Source organism: Colobus angolensis, unplaced genomic scaffold, assembly GCF_000951035.1.
Source record: "Colobus angolensis palliatus isolate OR3802 unplaced genomic scaffold, Cang.pa_1.0 Scaffold410, whole genome shotgun sequence".
Classification (NCBI taxonomy): Eukaryota; Metazoa; Chordata; class Mammalia; order Primates; family Cercopithecidae; genus Colobus; species Colobus angolensis.
Genome location: NW_012117489.1, coordinates 819117 through 840230, shown reverse-complemented (window position 1 = coordinate 840230; position 21114 = coordinate 819117). Strand labels below are relative to the sequence as shown.

At 35.3% G+C, this 21114-nt stretch overlaps 1 protein-coding gene across 3 annotated transcripts in view; it reads left to right on the top strand.

The window, feature by feature from the left end:
• CDK14 (cyclin-dependent kinase 14) overlaps positions 1–21114 on the top strand; it is a 487133-nt gene that overhangs the window by 135776 nt on the left and 330243 nt on the right. For all 3 annotated transcript variants that reach the window (XM_011956201.1, XM_011956202.1, XM_011956203.1), the window contains one exon: positions 7094–7188. In XM_011956201.1, coding sequence (XP_011811591.1) covers positions 7094–7188 — 95 coding nt within the window. The remainder of the gene's footprint in view (positions 1–7093; positions 7189–21114) is intronic.

The window sequence follows — 21114 nt, the reverse complement described above, 5'->3', positions numbered from 1 at the left end:
TTTGGATGACATCTGGTGAACAAAAAACATGTCTCTAAATCCTGAATGTGATTTTAGCTAAATTAAGATTGCATGACACCACATTTATTTTAACCTTATGTTTAGACTTGGCTATGACCTCTTTCCTCCATAACCCACAGTTGACTCTTTGTACACATGTGTGTATAAAGAATAAAAAGCAAATATGGGGTCAAACATTTAATTCTGTTTTTTAGCCTGATTCCTTTATTTTTTCATGTATTAGTTTATGGTTCTGTGTGTGGAGTGTTTATTATATTAGATATCACTAAGGAGAAGGTCCAGACTGATCACAACCACAGTGTTTATCATTGCTCTCCCGGTGTTTAGGCCAAACAAGCAGCATGCATTATAGAACCGTGAACGCACTAACCTGGAGCCGCGCATTAGTGCTCAGTGTACGCACATGTTCTTTCTCTGCTAGACTGTGTCCTCATTACAGGCAGTAAACAAGCAATCCTGTCTCTTTTGTGCATGCATTTTTTTAGTCCACCCTTTATATTTCCCCTCAGAATATTTTAGCTATGAAAATATTCAGACTCCACTGGCAAGTAAGGGAGATGGAACTTAGTAGTTAAAAGTAGTTTTACTATTTGTAGTAAACGTGAATTTCAACAGCCTTAGATCTGTCAAGCTGTGGGCATGAAGAAAAAGTTGATGTTTGTTGTGGGCTTGAGATATAGTTGGCTCCTTAGGTTTCATGGGTAGTCATTCTGGAAAAGTCAGGCAGCAATCCCTCTACTCCACTCTGCTGAGAAAGAACACAAAAGATGAAAGGAGCCTGTGAATGTCTTTTTTTCTCCCAGAGGCTAAAGGCGAAGTGATAGAGGATGGGCTGTGTGTCTTTGTAATCTCTTTTTTCCTACTAGGACATCAAATAATGACCTAGAAAATTTTCTCAAATATTAAAGGTTTTTTTCCCTTTATTAACATTTAAAAAAAACCAAAAAACAAAACAAAACAAAAAAACCCAAACACCACTACAGTGGGTATCTGATAAAATGAACTTATTCTGATTTTCTGTATTATTTCAAAATTTATTTTAATCATGATGGGACTATAGTTTAGATGAAATTCATTTCTTCCAAGTTGGAGTGAAAAATTAAGATGTTTATTCTCAAAGTGGGATGCCAAGCTTTGAATATGGCTGCTGAATATGAATCTGAATCCTTCTGCCAACCCAAGGGAAGGCTCTCCCTGCATCCCTCTATTCTACTGGGACTTTGTCAGAGCACAGCTACCTCTATGAGCAAATGTTTTTCTGTTTTTGTATGGTTTTGACACCATAGTCCCCAAACTATTGTTATAATTTTCACCCTTTACTCTAATTACAAGTCTTTTGCATCATGTGCAATTTTACCTTTTCAAATCTCACTGGTGAAATAAATTTAAAACATTGCAGTATGTTTACCTAAAATTTATGATGAAACCAAGAGTGCTTGAATTACTAATGCTAACGTTACAGGATTTTTGTAGGTAAACAATCACAGAATAACATGTCCTGTGTTTATGATATTGTTAGGATTACAAGGAGTATGATTTTGACAGTGTTTGTCTTGATGAGGGAGACACATTGGCTCTAGAACTTGTAGGTGTTAATCTCTGGACTGACTTGGCAGCTAGGAGACTCCCTTGCCTTGCTAACAGCAGGAACTGTAGTATCTGGCACCTCGCTGGGACCAGTGGCTGCTGCCTTTGGCAGCCTCAAAGTTAGTCATGTCTGTCACCTACTGTGATGTTGGTACATATCGTAGGCTGTTTTCTGTCCATTAATGCCATTTTTCTGCCATCAGCTTTGAAATTAGTGACTCTGTCCTTTTCCCAGTATGAATTCATTATGTTAATCTCAAAGCAAGAGGGTTTGTTTCAAATTCAGATGTTGATATTTATTTAACTGACAGTGTGTTTCGAAAGTTTATATAAATATATTCTGATATTTAAAATCTGTCATAATTATTGAGATTTATTAGGATGTAATGTGGAGGCTTTGAGGTTTCATGTAAGTGGTCAAAAATATAATACGAAAAATGACATGATACTTTTCTATAATATTTAGCCACTTTCAGGAAAAACATTTTCTTCCCAAGATGAATGTTGGCAGGAATTTGATTTTACTGAAATTGTGGGACAAGCACAGTAGGAAATGATGGGTGTGAAGATACTACTTTGAGAAACGAGAAACAATTTAGGTGTAAGTGGTAAGAGAAGAAAGACAATAATTGGGGAAAAACGTTGAAAAAAGTCCTGTGTCGAAGTATCCTCTGGGTATGAGATTCTCACTGAAGTGAAAGCTTTAATACCTTTATGGAGTTGTTGCCAATAAGGATGGATCATCTCTGAATTTGACAACCTGAGGTATTAACTTGAAAAATGGAATTGGATGAGATTGCAAATAATGTTCAATAATATGTTTCCAAAACTCGCTTCACAAAGCCATTGCCCTTCTTACAACATGATATTCAGGGGCCCTTAATTCATTTGATCTGAAAAGTTCCTGTGCAGGCTAGGTGTTATGTACCATACCTTGCCATCATTTAAAAATACCCTGCTGTGCTTTAAAATAATGATCTCGGAGGATGTGTGGACCTCAGAAGACTGGTGCTGAAGCAGGTATTCCTTTTAAAATGAGCCTATGTGATCCCCAGATTAATATCTGAAAGCTAGCTACGAAGTAAAGTTTTAATTGCCTAAGGCTACTGGCTAGTTGAATAATTAAAAGAAGGAAGAAAGTAAATTATTAGAATTAACAATACTAAACTCTATGGTAAATCTGCACTCCTTCCTCAATGCAAGCCTCCTTTCCATAGTGATTGTTTCTTCAAAGTTAATGTGCTGTGATTTTACTGTGTTATTGTAATTACTTTTTCACTTGAGTGCTGGTTTATAAAACTCAGGTAAAATAAGCCTGTAGATATTTTTACAATAAGGCTTTTAGTGTGCAAAACTAAGTTTCCCTTGACAGATATGTGTAGGACAGAAGAGAAGACCTCTCTACCATAGTTAACATCTACTTCTCTTGCCTGGGAATATACGCTGATGCTCCAGATTCAGTTCCAGAGGGAACACACTTCTTATTGCCTTCCACACTGATTGGTTATCAGACTGAATGGCCTTCTTTCGACCAATATGTGTTTATATAAGTTTATATTGGGATTAAGGATTTAGTATATTGTTGTGAAACAGGTTTGCTTGGGGAAGACGATGGAAATTCATAGCAATAACAATAATTCTGATAACACGAGCTCACATTCGTGGAGGTAATACTCGAACTTAATGTACTACTAAGTCCTAAGTACTTTATTTCTGCCTTCTCTGATGACTGTCTAGTGTAGACTCATTTGCATGGTATTTGTATATCTAAAATGTTATTTGAGTGAAATATTAAATAATTGAAATTTATTTTAATATGTTAAAACATGGGTAAATCTCTTAATTTTATTTTTTTTAACAGACTTTATATTTTAGAGCAGTTTTAGGTTCATAGCAAAGTTGATTGGAAAGTACAGAGAGTTTCCACATATTTTCCATCCTCCACATATACATGGCCTTCCCAGCTATCAGAATCCCCAGCCAGAGTGATACATTTGTTGCAGTTAATGAACTTATAATATTAACACATCATTACCCAGATTTCATTGTTTACATGAAAGTTCACTCTTGGTGTTGTAAATCTCTCTTTAAAGATATGGCCTTGCTGTATTATTATTTGCCAAGGGATCAAGGACCTGCTCAGGGCCACCAGTGTCAGCAGCTAGATTCTGAATAAATATTTGATTAATAAATGAATTATTACTACAAGTTATTGATAGAATATAGGCAGAATATTTTTTGTTTTTTTCTCTTCAGATTTTATAGATTCTTAAACAAAAACCAAAATGAAGACATAGTGTTTTTAATGTAATGGTAAAGAGGCAACTTCTGTGTTTTGAGTACTCTACTTGAATTGTCATTGCTGTAGAGAGAAATAATTTTGATTATTTTTGTTTTTACTTAGGTATGAAGAATTTATTCTTAAATTAATACTCATGCTTATGAGTGTATAAATGCTCATATATTAATTTAATAAAGGTTTCAGTTACTTAATCAGATGGGCTACTTGCAATGTACAATTTTTTTTGACATCTTTTCTCCTGCCTTTCACAGTTCTTTTATTCTTACATGGAGTTAGAAAGATGTAAGACTAAATTCACCACCTAAGTTTAATAAATAATGTTTTGTAAATATATTTATGTCATTTGACCCTGTAATTCTATTTTTCACAATTTATTATAAGGAGATAATCCAAAAGGAGGAAAAACAAAGTGCCCAGTGATATCTTTTGTGGTGTTATTTATAAACATAAATCTTAATCTAAAATTTCTTTGAGATAAGCAGTGTTGCAAAGAATCTGATTATGGAGATGTGGTATATCTCATGCCTTTTTTTTTCTTTTTTTTTTTTTGAGACAGAGTCTCGCTATGTTGCCAGGGTGGAGTGCAGTGGTGTGATCTCAGCTCACTGCAACCTCCACCTCCCAGGTTCAATTGATTCTCCTGCCTCAGCCTTCCAAGTATCTGGGATTACAGGCACGCGCCACCATGCTCGGCTAATACTTGTATTTTTAGTAGAGATGGAGTTTCACCATGTTGGCCAGGATGGTCTCAATCTCTTGACCTTGTGGTCTGCCTGTCTAGGCCTCCCAAAGTGCTGGGATTACAGGCATGAGCCACTGTGCTCCTTTCAAAGGAAAGGAGACTTGCATTGAGAAAGGAGTGCAGTTTAAGAGGTAAAGCCAGCTATTCCTTGCCAGTGTCTTGAAATTGCTAGCATTAGCTGCTGTTCTTCTCTGGGTTTTTAGAGGAGTAGATACCCGGAGGCTCTATGTGGAAACTGGGTTTTATCAGCCTGGGGTTTGGGCCTAGTGCTAGTCTCAGAGTCAAAGGAAGATTGGTCAAACTTGAGGAAGAGCTGCTAGGTGGCAGCAGGCTCTACTTATTCAGAATAGCCACCCCAACCCCTGAGGACCCCAGATGCATGACATTCAGTAAATTTGAGTTCTTACTATGCTTTAGACCTTGATCCAGGAGCAGAGATAAGTCAATGGGAGGGGAAAAAAAAGATTCCTGTTCCTATGAGAGAAGGGGTTTGGAGGACAGTTAATGACGGTTTTCTGATCTTGAATCTTCCCACTCATACTCCTCCAAAAGTCATAAATCGAACAAGGAGAACAAATAAAAACAGACCACTCATACCTTCAAGAGCTTTAGGAGACAGCAACAAGCCTGTGATGGCAAAGAATGACACAGGGGAAGCTGACAGAGGCTTAAGAAGCTGTGAAAAACAGTACAGGGGTGTGGAGTGTGGAGGATTTAATCAAATCACAAGCAAAATTATTCCAGAAAAAGCTAGAATGCTGGGTAGTTCATTCACAGCACTGGATGCAGGAAAGGAGGCTGAAAGTGCCTGGAATTGGCAGCTGTTGGAAAGCATTACTTCTAGCGGAGAGTCATATATAGAGAGAAAGGGTGGTTCCCCTTAAGACAGGATAGTGAAAGGAAACAAGGAAGGAAAAGGGAGAAATTTAGGATCCTGTGGAAATGAAAAAGAAACAAGACAACCCAAACCTTTTTTCTTTCGCTTCCCAGTGCCAGCTGTAAAAACTACATAGAAGAAGGCAAAGGTGACAGAAAAAAAGACTCTCAGATTAGGAACCAGTCCGTTAAATAAATAGGAGTAGAATAAAATATCCCACCTGTACCCAAAACTACTCTAAAAAATTGAAAATAGCAATTAGTGCATTAAAGTTGCAAAAACTCTTGCAAAAAGTCAACCATAAAATTAAAACAGTGCATAACACTGAAATATGAATTGGATATATGAATTCATGCTTTTTGGTGTATGAAACAAACAAACAAGCCTACCTTTAGTTGGAAGTACAAAAGCTAAGTAGAGAAATGGACAAAAAATAAAATGAAATAAAATTAGAGTTAATTAAACTTCTGGCAAGTATAGAAGAAAAGGAAAAATCAAATCAGAAGTGAAGACTAAATTGCAAGGTACCTAAAGGAAAAACAGATTCACGTGGCAGGTGGTAACCCAACATATTAATATTTACATTAAATATAAATGGTCTAAACATCAAAATGAAAAGTCAGAGATTGGCAAAATGTATTTAAAAATGTGACCAAACCATATACTATCTACAAGAAACGTCAACTGTGTGATATCAGTAGGACTGAAAAGAAAAGGATGGGAAAAGATACACCAGGTAAATGCTAAATCAAGAGAATGGTGGATGGCTATACAAAGAGAACTTCAGAGCAAAGAAATTTACTAGGAGTAAAGAGGACATTACGCATTGATAAAATGATCAATTCACAAAGAAGACATAGTAATCCTAAACATGTATTCAGTAAACAGCGGAGCTTCATAATACAAAAAGCAAAAACAGGCAGAACTCAAATGACTAATTGACAGATCCGCCATTACAGTTGAGGATGCCAGTATGCCTCTCTCAGTAGTTCATAGAACCATTATTCAGAAAATTAGTAAGGGTGTATTAATAGAAGAACTCAATGATACTATTAAATAATAGGATCAAATTGACATTTGTAGAACTCCCCACCCAACATCAGCAGAATACAGGTTCCATACCTATGGAATGTATACCACAATAAACCATATTCTGGATAATAAACTATACAAATTTAAGGAATTGAAACCATACCAAGTATTTTTCCTGACCATAATGAAACCTAAGAGGGATTAATAACAGATGACAGGTAAAATAACTGAAGGAGGTTTTATCTAAATGAAAACCTTGTTTTTCTGGCCAGGCACTGTGTAATCCCAGCTTATTAGGAGGCTGAAGAACGAGGATCACTTGAACCCAGGAGTTTGAGACCAGCCTGGGCAACATAGTGAGACCCCATCTCAAAGAAAGTCTTGTTTTTCTACCCTTCATTTTGAATTGTTATTGACTTGGAACATGTGAAAATAGATATCTCTCATCTGATAGTGTGCTAAAATTATAATGATACGTATTAGTTGATTGTTATCCATGATAAATTGTTTCTCTGTCCATTTTATTTTATAGCTTCTCTGTTGAAAGGACTAAAACATGCTAACATAGTGCTACTTCATGACATCATCCATACCAAGGAGACGCTGACACTTGTGTTTGAATATGTGGTAAGTAAAATAAGACTTTTAAATGTAGACATTTAAAATATGAATGAAATTCGTTTGGTGTTACAGAGTTTTGTTTTTAGATTGCTGTACTGAAGTTAATATTTTATCTGAATACATGAGAATTGTAATTTTGTATAAAATAATGACCCTATAAGAGATTATTGAATGATATGTATCTTAAAAGAAAAACTCAGAAAAATGTTAACTAGAATTTTTATCAGATATGTTATCTATTTATAACCTATTTGTTACTAGGATACATTGTAATTTTTAGGTTTATTACGCAGGATTCAACAGCCTGATGGTGATCATTATCAAAGAAAGCTCATAGGCAATAAGAATGGTTTTTTATTTTTGGACTTGTAACTTGGTGTCTCAAAAGCATGCTTATTAAGATCTGTATGTGTACCTGTGTGTGTGTATGTGTGTGTGTGTGTTTAGGAAAGCCTGATACTTACAATTTAGACTTCAAAGTTTTCCCCCTCAGTTGGTATTTCAGCTATTAATTAAAACTTCCAGTTGCATCCACACAATGTAATGATCTTATTGTGTGAGACTATTACTGCTAGAAGACTTGGTCTTGAACTCATAATCCTTCTCCATTTCTCTTAAAAAACATATGGTATTTGTGTAGCACTACTTCAGCATTTAACTGTGGAATCGTGAAATGTAACCATGATAATTAACATCCCAATTTTCACAGATGGATCTAAGAACATGTAATTTATAGGACACAAATGACATCAGTGCAGATATTTATTTAGAAGAAGAGCTGTTGGTATTGTCAGTGTATTAGGACCCCATTTTGTAATTACCACACTACTTTTTAAAAAATTTGAAGTACTTTCCATTTTTCCTTAAAAATAAGAATGAATATTTGCAACATTTTTATTTTGCTAATGTCTGCCTGTGTCTGTTTGCCATTTGAAAATTGTTGTCTTATGAAGAAGCCATTTATCTTGTCTATTTACATATAAATGATAGATACATTTGAATAATATGGTAATGTGACTGCAAGAACAGCTAGAGCTGAGCAGTTGCATATATTATGTGGTACCAAGAATGGATGCAGATTCATACATCAATGCAAACATAATTTCTTTTGTTTAATCCATGATTTTGAAGTTAATAATGTATTCCAGCTGATTTAGACTTGGAACTTTTGATTCGTACTTTTGAGAATGTCTAGTTTACATATTTCAGTTAAATCTAGATTTTCCTTACTATGTTTGACTTTTGCAATGTTTTGTAGAAAAGAGATTTCAAAAATGTACTTATTCTGTCCCTCAAATTAGATAATTAAATTAAAAGGAAGGAAAGTAGCTTGTGCACCAAAATCAGTAACATTGGTAAAGAAACTAATAAAAATAATGTGAAAATATGTCCTCTAAATCTTAAAAAATAATGAAATATATTTATGGGGCTAAAATGTACATATTAGATCAAGTGTCATTTGATGATTTTGTATTTGTGTTGTTGCCAAATAAAAGGAAGTAAATTCACTGCCCTGCATTATTTACTGATTAAGACTGACTTTTAAACATAATCACTTTTCTTTGTGTGAGTGAAATTTTCCCTAGTCCCAGTTGTTATGGAGACATCCCATGTCCTTTTAAATCAACCACTTAATAATATGGGTACATGCAGTATCTACAGTAACATTTTGTTCCCAACTTCTCCATGGAGTTCGGACATCATATAGATTACTCTTGTCTCTTTTAGAGAATGAGGCCAACTTGGGTCATTTTTGGCTTATGATTGCCCTGCCTCTGCTTCTGCTGTCCTCTCTACCTGTGTTGCCTTACTTTTACACTGCTTCTTTGCCTTTCTCCTTCCTGCCTTTCTTTTTCTATCTTTTCCTATTCTCATCATTTTGTTTTTTGCTGCTATATGTGAAGTTTGTTTTGTTTTTGTGCATTTTTAGTAAAAGATGTTTAGTTGAATTCCTGAAATCAGCATTTGGTGAAAAAAACAGCTTCAGCCTGTAGATATTTCTTAGGATAGTCTTCTCATTTAGGGCGGGAAGGTGTAGATTTCTCAGCAGAATTAGTCTATTTGGCAATTGCCCAGTTCAAAAATAACTTCCCTGAATATTACCTAAAGTTTGTATTTCCTTGACACAAGTTTCCTATTGCTTGTTCTTTGTAAATATTTGGATATCTCAAGAAAAATTAAGGTTCTTATATACCTTAATGGATTGTTTTAATCAGATTGCTTTTCTCACGGTATCTAGCAGAAAGAAACTCTACTCTCCTTGCATGTTTTGAAGCAGTGGGAAGGCAATAATAATTTTTAAACATTAAGTGCCTTGGAAATCAGAGCAGATATTAGTGAGCGGCATAAGGTAGGAAACAGGATGGCACCGTGGGCTTGGGATGAATAAGTGAGGGCCACAGAAAGAGAGGTGAAAGAATGCTTAAGATAAATATGGCCACAATAATAAAACCCAACAGCTGAAATTTACAGAGTTTTATGCTGAGCACTGTGCTGAGGGCTTACATTCATTGTCACTTTTGGTGTTCTCAACAGCCTCATGGAACTGTAAATATCACCATTTTGCAAAGGAGAAACCTAAAGGTTAGGGAGATGAAGCAGTTATTTCCAAGTTATTGTAGTTTGTAAGATAGACCCAGGCCCATCCTAACTGGACTGTTATAGCTCCTGTTGATTTTTGTAAATTTTAGTTAGCCTAGGTCTTTGGTCAGAAGAGTAAAAGGAAACTCTCTTCTTTCTTTCCATAACCTTCCTTTATTCTATACTTAATATCCTGAGTGCAGATAAGTCCTAAAAACAGTGAAACTGCTTTATAGTTTGAATAAGTTTTGTAGACTGGCCAAAATCCTGTCCATTTAAACTTTTACTTCAATTACAAAATGTGTTTTTAGTTTCCATAAAGCAAACTTGTAAGTCATAGTATTGCCGCATATATGCCACTAGGGTCTTCTGAAATGCGCGCCCACACACACAACTTTGTTAGCAAGTTCTAAAATCAGTATCAAACAATTTAATTTAAAATTTCTAAAACTTAATAATGTTGCTGTATTTCAGAGTTATTAATATCAAAGCAATTTTCTAAACAATGTTGATTTTGTAGTTCCGTGTAATTCATTGTACCCTGTTTTGAGGGACGTACCAGTGTAAGTTAAACAGTAGGAAAAACTAATACCCCATGCTTTTTAAAACCCTGGATATGAAGGGAAAGTAAAATAATTTAAGATTTATTAGGTACTATTGTATTTTTCCTTTTGATTTCACAATTAAGTTTTCAAGGGCTTTTTGAGATACCTATGTCATTCAAGTTTTACCAAATGAAGGGTTCTTATTTATGATAATGTATACATACTACAAATGTATTTTTTTGCCTTTAAAGGAGAACTGTAAGCCTAGTTGCTTTATATTATTGCTATGAATGGCATTTTAGGTTTTATAAAAGCCTTCTGAGGGCTAGAATAATGAAATAAGTGGTAAAAATTTAGTGATGTGAAAGAATACTCAAGGAAATGACTTTGAAGGTCATTATTAAAGTGGTTTAGTGGCTAATAGGATATTGTTGGTGTAGGCTTTCTTTTGAGTAACAGGAAAAGCTTTACAGACCTAAAGTGTTCTGTAATTTAGATTCTTATACAGTTTCAAAGTCTGTAGGTACTATGATCTGGAAGCTGCAAGGTTGGGAACCCCTTAGGAAATGTGCTCCTTAAGTTGCTCATGTTGCCATTGGGTAACATGTAGGCCCCTCTGATGCATGGTTTTGAGTACAGTTATTTCCAAGGTCTTGTTAAGTTGTAAGATATACCTAGGCAGTTGGGTCTAATATGTCAAATATGAAGGAACACCTTAAACCAAGGAGTGGCTCAGTTAGCTTGAAAAGGATTCTCGTTCACAGTGGTCTAAAATATTGTTATAGCTATCTTTTTTCCCTATACAGGTTTAAGACTTGGAAGAGAAAGATAGAAAATGTAGTTCAGAATCATTGACTCCAGAATATATTTAGCTGTGAAAGTTCTAACAAATTTTTCTTCTACTTAAACAGAAAGTTAAGCAATTTAGTTTTTATTTTCTTTGCCAAAGACAAATAAGTGCCACATTATCCTATTTAACACCATGCTGAGAAATTTAAAACAGATCCCATGAGTGAAAATAAGAATGATAATAGCAAACATGATTATGTAAATATAATGCCATTAAGCTAATAACTATTCTCTTTTAAATTACAGAAGAGCAAAGCATATGTAGCAGCATTTTTCATTACATATTTAATAATTACATACAAGTAGAAATCAAAATAGAATTATTATTACCAGGGAATGAGGAGGAGGGGAAAATAGGGAGTTGCTCAATGGGTGTAAAGTTTCAGGTTTTTTTTTGGATACAAGATGGATGATAAAAGTTCCAGTCATAAGTTCCAGAGAGCTACCACACACCATCGTGCATATGGTTTAACAATATGATATTGTGCACTTACAATTTTGGTAAGAGAGTAAATTTTTATGTTAAGTATTCTTACCATCAGAAAGATAAAAGCGAGATTGGACACAGTAGCTCAAGCCTGTGATCCCAGCACTTTGGAAGGCGGAGGTGGGAGGATTGCTTGAGGCCAGGAATTTGAGACCAGCCTGGGGCAACATAGTGAGACCTTGTCTCTACATAAAATTAAAAAAAAAAATAATTAGCCAGGCTGGTGGCATGTGCCTGTAGTCCTAGCTTCTCTGGAGGCTGAGGTGGAAGGATGCTTGAATCCAAGAGTGCAAGATTGTAATGAGCTATAATTGTACCACTAGACTTGACTCTGGATGACAGAGCAAGACCTTGTCTCTAAAAAACAAACAAACTATATATATATATGCACCCATAATACCATCACCACAATCAAGGCAGTTAAGGTAATAAACATGTCTGTTACTCCACAAGTTTCCTTTTGTCATTTTGCCTTTATTTATACACACACACACACACAGACACACACACACGAAGTAATGGATATATTTATTAACTTGACTGCCTTTATTGTGGTGACGGTATTATGGGTACATGAATGTGTCCAAACTCCTCAGATTGTATACATTAAGTATGTACAGTCATTTGCATATCAGTCATACCTCAATAAAACTGTGAAACAATAAAAGCAACAAACTCAAAGCTAATCATGATATTGTTAGGGATAATCATTTTCTTCCTATTGTGCTGTAAACTAGTGAAATAGCCTAATGTATAACATTATATAAAACAAAAATCTTGTATTTCACATGCAAACAAAGCTGTATCAATAGAAATCATAAAGCCCATAAAATGTTTTTATAGTATTGTACATTCTACCAGCACTCCCATAAATGTTATTTTATTAGATGCTACCCTCAGCCCTTTTGAGTTGTAGGTAGCATGTTATGTTTATGCAGTATTTTATTGATGAGGAAAAATAATGCTTAGAGAATTTAAAGCAGATTCACTGAAATTATTTAGCCAAGTTAAAATGGTAAAGATATGACTTTAGCTCAAGTCTTCTGTGCCTAAAGATGCCAGTTACTCCATTTTAACCTGCAACTTACCTGTGTTAACTGCCTTCCTAGAGTTTTATATGATGGTCTAAGGTATGTATGATGTTTGAAGATGGGACAGGAAGCTGAAAATTACATTCTGTCTTTTCAACTTGCTACACAATTTGCTTAATTATTTGGTTTCTCTGCCTTATACATTTTGATGTTTAAATCTGTGAAGAATGCTGTGATTTGCATGATTTTATGCCACATCTGTTCTTGAAAAACTGTAGCTCTCTATCAATATTTTGCTTTCCGGATTAAACAGTCCTTGAGCAATTGAACATTTTTCTGCTTTCCTCTGAGATAGATGTATGTGCATATGTATGCACACATGCAACTTTAGTTGAGGGTGATCAGGGAGGGCTTGCTGAGAAGTGTTTAGGTAAAAATCTGAAGGAGATGAAAGAGGGAGATGCACATATTTTTAGAGGAAGAACATTGTGGGCAGAAAGCTTGTCTGAGGAACAGCAGAGCTATGGCTTGAAGGGAGCTAGCAAGGATGACAATAGGAAGAGACAAGGTTTGAGATGCAGTGGCATTCAGATTGTGTTGGCCTTGAAAGGTTTGGCTATACTGAGTTTGGCTTTGACTCAGAATGAGATGGGAAGCCTCCAAAGGGTGTTGAGCAGAGAAATTATTTGATCTGACTTGTATTTTACTGGATCTCTCTGGCTGCTTTCTTATTTTTTTTTTTTTTTTTTTTTGAGACGGAGTCTCGCTCTGTTGCCAGGGCTGGAGTGCAGTGGCCGGCTCACTGCAAGCTCCGCCTCCCGGGTTTACGCCATTCTCCTGCCTCAGCCTCCGGAGTAGCTGGGACTACAGGCGCCCGCCACCTCACCCAGCTAGATTTTTGTTTTTTAGTAGAGACGGGGTTTCACCGTGTTAGCCAGGATGGTCTCGATCTCCTGACCTCGTGATCTGCCCGTCTCCGCCTCCCAAAGTGCTGGGATTACAGGCTTGAGCCACCGCGCCCGGCCTGGCTGCTTTCTTAAGAATGGACCAAGGATGGGCACGTTATGAATCAGAGAGACCAGTCAGGAGGCTATTGCAATAAGATCTAAGCATGGGATCATATCTGCAGAAGAGGTGGAGAGAAATGGTTGGTTTCTGGATATGCATAGTGTGGCTGACACACCTGTTGGGAAGACTTTAAAAGTGGGCAGGAACAACATGAGACTGGATAGCCAGACCAGAGCCAAAATCATGCCATGGCACTGTCCTCTAAGCACCCTGCTGCTACCATGAGTGTTGGCGCCAGACATTGTCTCTTGCTTTGCTGGCCTTGCTGTCTTTGCAGTGTTGTCAGAATGGCAACATTCCACATTATCATTGCTTCTTTGGACTGTTAGCTCATAATGATAAGCCAGGATTGATTGTGTTTGTTGCCTGAGATGAAGTTTCAAGCCCATGTTTTGACTGCACAGGATCATAAGAAAGTGAGTATCTAGCATTTTCGCTCTTCTAATGGCAGGTGGGTCCTGTTTCCTGGCAAGATTCATAAAATACCATTGACTGCAGGAAGAAAATGTGATACATATACTATGGAATATGTATCATATACTGCATGGAATACTATGCAGTCATAGCAAAGAAAGAGATCATGTCCTTTGCAGGAATATGGATGGAGCTGGAGGCCTTTAACCTTAGCAAACTAACACAGGAATAGAAAACCAAATACTCCATGTTCTGACCTATAAGTGAGAGCTAAATGATGAGAACATGTGGACACATAGAGGGGAACAACACACACTGGGGTGTGTCAGAGGGTGGAGGCTGGGACAAGCGAGAGGATGAGGAAAAATAACTAATGGATACTAGGCTTAACACCTAGGTGATGAAATAATTTGTATAGTAAACCCCCATTACACAAGCTTACCTGTGTAACAAGCTTGCTTATGTACCCCAAGCTTAAAATAAAAGTATTTAAAAAATTCATAAAATCAGAATTTTTCCTAACTTAGGGAATACATTCGGATACAGGGCATGCTTCCCTTTTTCCCTGCTCTTCACCCATGCCCTAAGGAGAAAAAGACACCTCATAAATGTCCGCTAGATTTGTTATCTAGTCCCAGATAAGGTAAATCTAGAATGTGAAAAGAATTGGCAGGTGGCATAGTCATGGAACTATTGTTTATAATCTTTGGGAAATCATCAAGAATGCAGATGGGCGAAAGTCATGCTGGTTTTTAAAGGATGATGGGAAACAAATCTGAATCTATAGAAATATAAGCTTAATAAAGAGCACTGGTGAAATTTAAAATAAATTTTTAGACATTAGGGTCTAATAATCTTCCTTCTCTTTGTTATTTGCTGATTTCAGCAAACTACTGACAGGGACTTTTATGAGATACTTAAAACAGGAATAGAAATGAAATCTAGTTAGAAGATCAGTGTTTTTTTTTTTCAGTTTTATCTCTGGTTGAGCCACTTTATCCAAAGCCTATTGATCAATGAATTGACATCATCATGGAGAAAAGTCTGTCGGGGTGTGCTGGAGGGCATTGTCCTTGTCCTTGTTCTGTTTGATATTTTTATTAATGACTCGGATAGTGGTGGTGATATGCTGGACCTATTTGTGTGTGTGTCATAGCTGGGAAGTATAATTAACACTTAGGGTGACGGAATCAAGGGTCAAAAAAGAATCTAATAAAATGATGAGCCTAACCTACAAGCTGAATTATCATGGGGATAAGTAAAACAGTATATTTGGTTTTAAAAAAAAGAAAGCATTCCAACCTAATACAGAAAAATGGGGTGGAGGAAAGGTCACTTAAAAAACAATTCATGTAAAAAAAGCCTAGTGATTTCTTTGGTATATGGGAGTATGCACAGAGGAGCTCTAATAAGATGCCGAAATTGTTCAGGAAAATTAAAGACATACCAAGAGAGGAGAGAAAAAGGTAGTGTATATATTCTAGATGGGGTAAGGAAGTCAAGTGTGAGAATTTTGAGAAGGCTAGCTTTGGCTTAATTCTTAGAAGAATGCTTACTTATGTGTTTTCTGTAAATTATGTTCAGTTCTTTGAAATGTAATGAGCACCTTATTGCTAAAAGCATTCAAATAGAGGATGACTAGATTCACATCAGGAATATTGTAGAAAGGGGTTCCTAAACTGTATTACATGCATGACATTGAGATATGTAATTTAGATTATGTGCTCCCAACTGATACCATGACATAGATGTAAGGTCCCTCCATTTTGCAGATGAGGAAATTTAGGCTAAGATGTCAGATACTTCATGCATGTCCTTTCCAGTGGCTACATCATATGATCTCCTGAGTTGAGTGTGAGTCCAGGTAATTACAAGTTTCCATAGCAAATGATTGCCCAAAGTTTTACAATTGGTAAATTTGACATAATTTTGGGGAACAGAAACACAGCTCATTATGGTCATTCACTGAATAATTTATGTATTCATTCATTTTTTTTCCCTCCAACATATATGGTCTGTCTTCTCTGTGCCAGGGAGTATCATTAAGTTCTAGAGATATAAATATATAGCCCTTGTTTTTAAAGAGATTGAAGTCATGTGGAGAACTGTGATCTTAGACGAGGTAAACCTCCATAAGCCATTTGAGGTATAAATTGCTGTCACAGATCTATATGTGTCATGGTACTAGAACATATTTGTGTTTTAGTATAAGCAATAGGAAAACTAGATTCGTCTCATAGGCTTTTCTTTATGGAAGGGTCTTTGTTTCATATATGGAGAACTAGTTATGCTGTATAATACTGTGATTCTATATTCTGAACGGAAGGTTGTCATTCAGAACCAAGTACAGAATGTGAACAGATGTAAACACTGTGGATGACTGAATGTGCAGGCAGTGTAAGATGGAGGAATTCTGAACCATAAGGAGAAATTAAAGAAATGAAAAGGAAACAAACTAGCTTTCAATCAGTGCTCTCTTATGAACTTCTCGTTTTCTGTAATTGGTAGGACCAAGTCAATTAACTTCTTTTCTGTCCTTTTCCCTAATGGCTTTTTCTCATCTAATAATAAGGAATGATGGTTACTTTTAGTCACTTTTAACTGTCCACAATCATGTTGGGTGTTGAGATTTCAATTTTTTTTTCTTGTTTACATCATATCTATCATCTCTATATTTTAGTTTTATTTTATGTGATTGCTGTCCTTATTAGATACTTATAATCATGATTTGGTATTTAATTCATATGGTCGAAGATAGAAGTGTTTCTGATTTCCAACTGTTGCTATGGTAAATGCCTGCCTATCCACAAAAGCACACAGTTCTGAGTACATTCCACTATAGATCAAACTATTTTAATGAGAATACAGTGTGCATCTGATTTTTGTAAACTTTTAATTCTTGTTCCTCAGTTTATCTTAGAATTTCACCACTTAAATTCTAAGTGATATTTAATGGTGGAGAAATCACAGATAAAACAGTAATAAAAAGATAATTCCTTTGGAAAGAAAAGTACATATTTCTCGTGTTAATTTTTTTAAAAAAAAAATTTCTCACCGGAATTATGGCCATATGTCTTAAGAAAACAATACTCCTGGAAAACTGCATGATTCACGGGGTGGGTGGAAGCAGGAGATCAATACATTAAATGCAATAAGACTGACAATAATTATCAGCTTGGAGAGATTAGAGAAAGCTCCACCTAAGTGACAAAAGTTGCGGCCCGATGTAAGTACCCAAGAGCAGGATGAAGATGGTCAATAATTCCAGTTACCTTCACATTAAGTTTGAATAGGTCATTAAGTAACTGAAGAAAAAGTCACCAGCAAATTCAGTTTTAAGTGTGAAAGTATGCATTATTATATATCATACAAAATTGGGGGCTATAACTTCACCGATTTTTAAAGTAAGTTAGTAAATGCCTGTCATGATAATGACCACTTCTTGCATTCTGTTTATTTTTAATTTAACTTTTTCTTGCATTTTATGAATACTTAGTTAATATCACATAATGGTTTAGTTTAATGTGCATTCTATACTTTGGTAAAGGAATATTAGGCCACTCTATAAATTATTCATTTTTGTTGATGTGATTTTTGCTTTTATGCAAGTTATATGTGCATTTAGATTAAGTCAGTTAGTTTCAGGTTTCTTATGAAAAACAGCAGTTTTCACCTTCAACTTCCCACTTTTTCAGCTGATTCTTTCAGGTTTCTCTTTAAATATCTAATAAAACTCATTTATTTTCACTTATTGATTATTCATCTTTGGCATAACCTACTGATTCCTACAATGCAAAGTGAGAATTTAGTTTTTTTTCATTCCTCCACTTTAGAACAAATGTACTCATCTTTTCCTGCTACCCTCCTAGTCTCTCATCCTCCCAGTATAGTCATAATTTTAATTAGCTTAGAATTCAGAATTTGATATTTATATTAGCATGTTAATATAAATCTTGGTAGCCAAGACACATAGTGTACTGTGACTACTTTTTCCTCTCTGTTTCCCCGGAATTAATATTAATTTTCTGTTTTTCATTTCTGTTATTAATTCAGGGCCTCCCAGAGCCTCTGCCTGGTGCATCTTTCCTGAGTTCCTGACATGCCCTTCTCCTCTTCCCTGAGCTGGAGCTCTTTTTTCTTCATCTTATGTGGTTTTGTCTTGAGGAATACAATTTCTAATAGCTTCCTGGGAAAGGGTGTGTGCAAGATTTTTGTTGTGGTTGAGGCATTGTATTTTTGAAAATATCTTTATTCGGTACTCATGCTTGATTGACATTTTGGCTAGATGTAGAATTCTTGCTTGGAAATAATTCCATTCGAATTTCAATAAGATTGCTCCATTTTTCAGTTCCATTGTTTCTGTTAAGCTATTTTTCTTTATTTCTGGTGTCCTGACATTTTATGATAAAGTGAAAAAGAAACCAAGGTGCAGCTTTTTTATGTTCATTGGGTGCACTTTTTCAATCTGTCCTTTCCTCCTTTTTTTCGTGTATGTGTGTGTGTGTGTGTGTAATGCAGTAGTTTTATTATGATACAATTCATGTAACAAAGTTTGCTTTTTAAAAGTATGCAATTCAGCGATTTTGAGCCTATTCACAACGTTGTGGAACCATCACTACAACCTAATTTTACAATTCATTACCCTAAAAAGAATCCCATATCCATTAGCATTCACTTTGAATTCACCACTAACCCCCCGCTCCCAAACCACCGATCTACCGTATGTCTCAACAGATTTGACTGATATCTCATATAAATGGAATCATAATAATATGTGACCCTTTGTCATTGTCTTCTTTCACTTAGCATAATGTTTTTGAAGTTCATCCATGTTGTAGCTTTTCTCAGTACTTCATACTTTCTTAAGACTGAGTAATATTCCATAGTTTGGATACACCACATTTTATTTATTTATTCATCAATTCATCAAGAAACATGTGGGGTTTCTTTTCGCCTTTTGGCTGCTGTGAGTAGTGCTGCTGTGAACATTTGTGTACATGTATTTGTTTATTTTCTTTCAATTCTTTTGTGTGTATACCAAGGAGTGGTATTGCTGGTCATCTTATAACTCTATCTTTCACCTTTTGAGGGACTGCCAAACTATTTTCCAAAGTGGATGCACCATTTTACAATCCAACCAGCAGTGTATAGGAGTGCCAAGTTTATTCACACTTGGCAACACTTGTTATTTTCTGCCTTTTTTTTTTATTCTATTGGATGTTTAGTTGTATCTGATAGTGATTTAGACTTGTATTTTCCTGACTTACAATGTGGGACATCTTTAATGTATTTACTTGTATTCAAGAACTTAAATTACTTTGTTACTTTTTCCTTCCTTTATTTTCTCTTTTCTTTATTTTCAGATATTTTATTATTTGAATGTTGAACCTCCTGGATTGTTCTTCTAATTTTCTTGTCTTTTCTCTCCCGTTTTCTAATTCGTTTTTCTTTAGCTCAATATTAAAGATCAAATTTCCTCAACTTTGTGTTTCACATATTCCATTGAAATTTTTAAATTTAAATTTTATTATTATTTCTAAAGTAATTTTGCTCTGAATATTTCATTTATAATATATTATTTCTTGTTTCAAGTTGCAATATCTTTTGTTACTAATATTTTCTCACTGAAAATATTAATAATAGCCTTTGTGAAGTTTTCTAAGAGTTAAACTATGTTTCCACCATGTTGTTATTTTTTTCTTTTAGTTTGTTTTGGGCCCTCTCTTTAATATTTGAGGCTTTGGTCAGGTAGCTGGTACAAAAGCAATATGATTGGGAATTGCAGGTGTGTGGGTATCTGGGTCATCATGAATTTCATTGTAGGTACCGACTAAGTCATTTTGTTGAGAAACCCTCAATGCCAGTATCCATCTTTCCTGTGGTGCTACGGGATTCCCAGTGAAAATTCTTCCCAACTTTGCCTGGCTACCAATCTTATGGAAACTGAGTGGGGTTCAGACCCCCACCTAATCCCCCGTTTTAGGATGGTGTCACTGTCCCTAACTGGTTGGATTTTCTAGTTTGGACACCCTCTGTCTTTTTCTCTGGGTTTAAGAGGGGCAGTTATCTGTATAAGCAGAGAGGGGAAACAAATCTAAATTAAATAGCTACTAAAAAGATTTTCAACCAATATTCCATGTTTTCGACTTACATATGTAGACTTTCTACTCATGTCCACTTCCTGGTGCCACCAATTTCTGAGCCTTTTGGTTGTTCTCCACATAAGCAGTGCTGCTTCTAGGCTTTCCTTACTGCCAGTTTAGTATTCCATTTGGTTGGTTGGGTGTATTTTGTATGCAAAACTTGCTACCATCTGTTTTGGAGCTTCAAAATTTGGTGAGTGGGAATTCAGGAGAGTACAAGGTAGATCCATATGTTCTATTTGTCATCTTTACTTTGGAATATCATCCATTCTTAATAAGTTTAAATATGAATAAATGTTAAAGCATGCCATTGTGTAAACCAATGTATAATTAGATAACTTTTTCACATCAATTGTTGTAAAGTATATAAGTTTTCCTCTTTATCAATTGTCAGAGTTTATCAAATATGACAAGGCCAGTGGGAGTGAAGATATTTTAATTAACTGTTATTAGATTATTGTCCATTCAGTAACATTTTAGGCACAAGAGCAGTGCCTGAAGTTTGCGTGAGATTTTATTAGAATGTGCTATCTTAATAGAAAATAATTTTGATTGTCAATTGGCTGGTTAATTGTTGGTTTGTTTTTTGTGATAATTTGTTATGATTTTCAGATGTTGACACATGTATAGATACACATTCATACATTTGACAGTATTTTAAAGTCAATGAGAACATTTTTACAGTCTGTGTATAAAAAAATATACAGGGGTGAAAGGTTCTGATTTTAAAATTTAATTATTCAAAATATATAGACTTAATTTTTCAGTTTCATTATGTTTTGATTGCTGTGTATTATTATTATTTTTTTTATTTT